Raw genomic sequence first — 6000 nt, forward strand, 5'->3', positions numbered from 1 at the left:
TCACTGCGGCTAAGGAAGAAGCTCGGGCGGCGCTCGTTCACTGCGGCAGCTTGTGTCGTTGTTAGGGTTCGGGCAAAAAAAAATCGATGAAGAGGTTACCTGTAGCAATACCAGTTCATGTGGTTACCTGCTTAGTCGATTGGAGGAGCTAAGGAAGAGGGAAGAAGCTTCAAGCAGACAGGGGAAGAATCCTCAAGTCGACGAGAGAAGCAGTTCGCGGCAGTGGTCGCGAGTGAGGAGGAAGAAGCTGCGGCGAGAGAGCTTTCTATTGTGAGGAGGAAGAAGGTGCGGCAGGCGCAGAGGAGGAAGAAGTTGCGGCGAGAGAGCTTTCTATTGTGAGGAGGAAGAAGGTGAGGCAGGCGCAGAGGAGGAAGAAGCTGCGGCGAGAGAGCTTTCTATTGTGAGGAGGAAGAAGGTGCGGCAGGCGTAGAGGAGGATGAAGCTCTGGCGGCGGTCGCGTTTGAAGAGGAAGAAGGTGCGGCGGGCGCAGAGGAGGAAAAAAAGGGTTTCTTGTCTTCCTCCTAATTTTGTTCGGTCGAAAAGGCCACGTGGCATGACATACGTGGACTGCCACGTTTGTCATGTTGCGTTTCATGCCAATACCTTCATGTAGTGTATCATTTTTTATTATCAAAGGTGTCCACTTTAATTTTTTATTATACAAATATTTCACTTATTTCTGGTATAAATCTTGAATCGATTGTGAATGTATTATAATAGTTATGCTTTTTTAACAATTACAAAAAGATTGTTACTACAACGTAAATAATTATAACAATTATGATTATATAACAACTGCCATGTCAATTTTATTATTTTTATTTATGTTATAATAATTATGATTTCATAGTTCATATAATTCATCGATCAATTTAAAAATTAAATCGAAGATATAATATTAAATAATATGGAAGAATAATTGAATATTTATATATATACGATTAAATAGAAAGATGGAATATTTTTTTAATAAAAAATTAGTATGGGACGTGGTTTGGATAATTTGGAAAATGATTTTGTCCTTTATAAAACCTTTTAAAAATTTTGACAATAAATTCGGAATTTATAAAGTTATTGGTTGAAATACAAAAGTTAGCAATTTTGGGCAGTGTCTGGCGTCCGATTAATTTTCCATCGGACGGACACAAACAGAGATCCGTGTGCTCAGGATTCCAACCAATACTCATCCATCATAATCTGCTATATATAAGAAACGTAGCTGAAGGCTTTCGCATTCTTTAATCGAAGGCTTTGGCGCAGCTTCTTCTCCGCTACCAAATCCCTAGCTTTCTTCCCTGCTTCGACTGTTCTGTAAACCTAGGTTCGTTGCTCCGACATGGCCGGAAGAGGGAAGGCGATCGGATCCGCCACGGCGAAGAAGGCCACGTCGAGGAGCAGCAAGGCCGGGCTCCAGTTCCCCGTCGGAAGGATCGCCCGGTTCCTCAAGGCCGGGAAGTACGCTGAGCGCGTAGGCGCCGGTGCTCCTGTCTACCTCGCCGCCGTTCTCGAGTACCTCGCCGCGGAGGTATGGATCTGATCGGTATTTCGCCTGTTTGAATTGGGGCGAAATCTTCGATTTCTTCTTGTTTTAGCAACCTAACTTGCATGATTCGGGGAGATTCGGGGGAGATTTTTTTGTGTTTTGGATGAATTCTCTATTTTCGTTTTCGAATTATTTCTGGTCTGTTTTGAGGCGAAGATGTCGATCTCTTCTTATTGTTCCATTTTAGCGATGTCTTGTAGGCGGATTTGGGGATTTTTTGTTGATCATCCATCTTGTTTAGGTTTCTCGAATCCATTCGCTTCGTTGGTTCTGTATTCTGTATTTTGCCTCAAGCTGTCTGGACTCGTCGGAACAGGTTCTGGAGCTCGCGGGAAACGCAGCAAGGGACAACAAGAAGACCAGGATCGTTCCGAGGCACATCCAGCTCGCCGTGAGGAACGACGAGGAGCTCTCCAAGCTTTTGGGCGAAGTCACGATCGCAAGCGGCGGCGTGATGCCCAACATTCACAATCTTCTACTTCCCAAGAAGGCCGGTGGCTCCTCGAAGGCCGCTCCCGTCGACGATGACTAAGTGAAACTCGAACCTTCGGCATAGTTAATGCGTGTGTTATTATTAACTTCATTGTGATCTTCATGTGAAATTTTTTTACTCTAGTTTTCTGTTTGTTTTTTAGATCGGATGAAAAGCGATGCGAGCTCCTATTGTAGTAAAAATTGTTAACATTTCTACTTCTTCGGATGAAGAACATTTGTGATTTTGTCAGTTTTATTAACTTATTGATGCTCGTTTTAAAGAGTGCACACATTTTCTGCCAATGAAATAAAGTAAATTCAGGCGTAAAAAAAAAAAAAAACAGAGGAATTCAAATGCAATATAAAACCTGTTCGTTAATCAGTGGAGGCTGCTAACAAAACGTAGGATGCTTTATTTATTAATTGATCGGTGGGATCAAGAGGAAGCTTTAAACTTGTTGGTGATGGTGGCGAAGTACTTGCCTTGGTGGAAAGCCTGTTCTAGCTCTAACTGGGATGGGTTTCTCGAGCCATCGCCGGCGTATGTGCCGGCGCCGTAAGGGCTCCCGCCCTTGACGTTCTCCATCTCAAACATTCCTCCACCAAAAGTGTAGCCGATTGGGACGAAGATCATGCCGTGGTGAGCCAACTGAGTTATGGCTGTCAAACTGCGACGATGAAACAGGTTAGAATGATGCAATCAATTACATGATGAAACCGATGAAGGTAGATGGAGCTTACGGAGTAGTCTCTTGGCCACCGCCTTGCGATCCCGTGCTATAGAAAATTCCGGCGGGCTTGCCGGCTAGAGCCTGAGATCGCCACAGTCCTCCGGTTGCATCGATGAAAGCTTTGAATTGGGCGGCCATCATTCCGAACCTGGTAGGGAAGCCAAACAGAATTCCGTCTGCTTCAGCGAGAGCATTTGGTTCGATGATCGGTACATCACTCTTAGGAGGTGCCCCCATCTTCCCCAGAACTTCTTCAGGAAGAGTCTCAGGAACCTTTTTATTAGATAAATATGAAGTCACAACAACAACAACAAGGAGAACGACGTTAATAATGCTTTAACAAGTTGGCCTTCAGGAACCATTTAAGGAACTAATTGATTATGATGTAAATCTTTAGAACTGATGGTAGGCCTTCAGGAAACTATTTGCAGGTATCAGGAAAATGTAAAAAAAAAAAGAATTTGCATATTCATATGATAGATTGGAAAAGCAAATCAATTGCAAGTATTTTTATCCGATTACAACATTCCAAGAGAGCTTGGCTGAAAAAGAAATAAAATGTAGTAAGTGCGTTCTAATTAACAATCCAAAGAATGACAAACAAATCACCTGCCAGAGCTTTACTTCAACTCCTTCAACAGAAGTAGCGCCCTTTTGGATTTCTTCTGCTAGCTTTGCTACATGCCCGTACATGGAATAGTATCTGAATAGAAGTGATGATGATTTTCCATAAGATTTCAAAATATAAACAGTAAAAGCTGATTTTTTTTTTCAAAGAGGAAAGCACTTTAAATCAGTCGAAGTGTATTTCAAAAGTATTTAAAAAACAAAATATTGATTGCGCATGTATCAATTAATGAATTCCCTTTTATAAATATTAATTGCACCAAAAAGTGATTAAATAATGTAATAAAAATTTTCAATATGACAAAACAAAGGAACAATTTTGTGTGGCTCCTCTAAGGAAAAAGAGAAGTATTCATGATTATCTAACTTTGGTATATCACTCTGCTATTTTTACTGAGGCAAATGAAGTATTTTAAGCGAAACAAAGGAAAAAAGAACTGTAGTATTTTTTTACATCCAGTACATGCCATTTTTCTTGATTACTTGGATAGAACCAAAGGAAAGATATTATATAATATAATTACTTGTTTGTGTTCATCACATACTAAATATAAATTCCTCCCCTCTCTCTTTTTCACTTCATCTCTTTTCGTTCTAGCACAATCCGAGTAGAGCCACATTCTAGATACAAACACAAAAAGAAATGACTTGATGTTAAAGAATGAACACAAAAATAGGCCGATTATTGTATGTGGATGAACAATTAGTTAAATATTTAAGATAATCTCAAGATAGTATTAGTCTTAATACCTAAGATTAACAAAATTATATGCCTCTGCATTAATCCAACCCCGAGCCAGTATTAAGCACAATAATCACTATAATCTCCAAATTCCTAGATGAGAACCATAAAGTTCAGACAATAGTCGACAAACTTTTCTACTTTAGAAAAGCAGTGATCAAAGTCTGCACTGCGTATTCTTTTCCACTACAGATTCTTTAGACTCAAAAGAAAAGGAATTCAAATTCAATAGAGAGATATTAGTTTCCAAAAATTCAAATACAATTCTATTTGAGGAAAAGAAACGAGAACTTAATTTCTCGCATTTCTTACTCTCTCCCGAGTATATTTCTCCGAAATTGTACTTTTATTTCCTCATTTCTACCAATCGAAACAAAGGAATCCTCTTATGGAAGTAGAACTCCAGTTGAGTAATTTTTTCCCACAAAGGCTGTTAGCGTGTTTAAAAATTATTTTTTAGAGTAAAAATGAGGTGCCTCCAGGTTGTTCTCCAAAGGTTTGCCGAGGGTAAAAAGAAATCCTAAAGGAAAGAAATCCTGAGAATCATTCAATTGATTCAGTTCATACGTCTCATCGTAGTCTAGATATATCAAAACCCACAACCAGATCAATTCACAACGAACGGTCCTATCTCAGAGTTCCAAACGATCTCGATCCTTCAGAAAAATTCAAAACACAGATCCGATCAAAAAAATGGCAGAGTACCGCATAAACAATCTAAAAAGGGGTACAAAACCGAATTATCAAAAGGACAGGGACGAGAGACGATCCGCAAAAGGAGCGAACACTTACACGACATAGATCTTCGTCGCCATTGATTTAGGGATCCGATCGGAGGCAGGGGAGAGATGGAAGAACAACCGCTGCGAAAGGAAGACGATGAAGCAGGGGGATCGGGGCGTGCTATTTATAGTCGAGAGGCAACCGAGCCAGCTCAGATCTTTCCCAATTTAATCGTTATAAATCCCTTGGTCAAGCAATGAATTAATTTGCCTCGTGATCTGTGCAAGTAGTGATCGCTCATCACTAGCCGTCGGATCCCCGACGCAGGGCCTCATCTTTATTTCTCTCTTTATAATTATCAATACTTCCATTTTCATATACAGCTTACGTAAGCATGACAAAGCAATGAAGCAATAGTTAAAATAGAAAATCAATTCTTACACATTTTTTATAATTATTTAAAAATTATTTTTAGGGGAAAACGGAAAAGGTGATGGAGTTGTTTGGCACTTGTGATATTTGATTGTGATGTAGGCAAGTAGAAGGTATACTTTATTCATGTAGATGTTGATGTACTTAAATGATTCAAGATTAATGCCTACATAAGGCAACAAAAATGGTTAGTAGAAAGACATGTTCCTACTTTATTCATCAACTACCTCCATGTTCAATCGATTCAAATATGAAAAACAAGTAGTAGATAGTTCGATCGATCGAATTAGCTTCAATGCCTCTTGATCATGACATGAGCATTGTAGAAAGGCGAGATCTTTTGGACAAGCACCTCTCTACTTCAACCTAGTCATCGATTCGATTCGGTTCCATCAACTTTGACGAAAAGCACATCAATCTTATACCTTCCCTCAACCTAATTCACCTTGGACAAAAGTTGTTTAGACTAAATTTTAGGAATATGGGCTTTCTTTCTCAAGAACATCATCCTAGTCATTACATAGAGCATCATTTACAACTCCTAAGGCATTCTCTTTACAAAGATCTAAGTTATCCCTTTCCTATGTATGGCCGAGCTGACCTGAGTGTGTGGCTGATCTTTCCTATATATGCCCGAGCTGACCTGAGCATGTGACTAAGCTTATCTATACGTGTAGCCGGGCTGAACTAAGCGTGTGATCGAGCTCTCCTATGTATGGCCGAGCTGA

General features: G+C 39.9%; 2 protein-coding genes across 3 annotated transcripts; one reads left to right on the plus strand and one right to left on the minus strand.

The window, feature by feature from the left end:
• Positions 1 to 1251: 1251 nt before the first annotated feature.
• LOC141830723 (putative histone H2A.3) lies at positions 1252 to 2273 on the plus strand. 2 transcript variants are annotated; one of them, XM_074718142.1, is made up of 3 exons: positions 1252 to 1525; positions 1860 to 2075; positions 2179 to 2273. In XM_074718142.1, the coding sequence occupies exons 1-2, from the start codon at positions 1337 to 1339 to the stop codon at positions 2073 to 2075; spliced, it is 405 nt and encodes a 134-aa protein (XP_074574243.1). In that variant the 5' UTR covers positions 1252 to 1336; the 3' UTR covers positions 2179 to 2273. The 2 variants fall into 2 exon arrangements, with proteins under 2 accessions (XP_074574243.1, XP_074574242.1); XM_074718141.1 differs by having other exon boundaries at positions 1860 to 2273.
• A 74-nt stretch (positions 2274 to 2347) lies between these two features.
• On the minus strand, positions 2348 to 4989 carry LOC141830779 (NAD(P)H dehydrogenase (quinone) FQR1-like). Its single transcript, XM_074718204.1, has 4 exons — positions 4910 to 4989; positions 3358 to 3451; positions 2759 to 3021; positions 2348 to 2685 (listed from the first exon to the last, which is right to left on the minus strand). Exons 1-4 carry the CDS (start codon positions 4930 to 4932, stop codon positions 2454 to 2456), a joined length of 612 nt encoding a protein of 203 aa, XP_074574305.1. The 5' UTR covers positions 4933 to 4989; the 3' UTR covers positions 2348 to 2453.
• Between the last annotated feature and the right edge of the window lie 1011 nt (positions 4990 to 6000).

This window comes from Curcuma longa, chromosome 6, assembly GCF_044706935.1.
Source record: "Curcuma longa cultivar G26 ecotype Majalengka, Jawa Barat chromosome 6, ITB_CL_G26_1.1, whole genome shotgun sequence".
NCBI lineage: Eukaryota > Viridiplantae > Streptophyta > Magnoliopsida > Zingiberales > Zingiberaceae > Curcuma > Curcuma longa.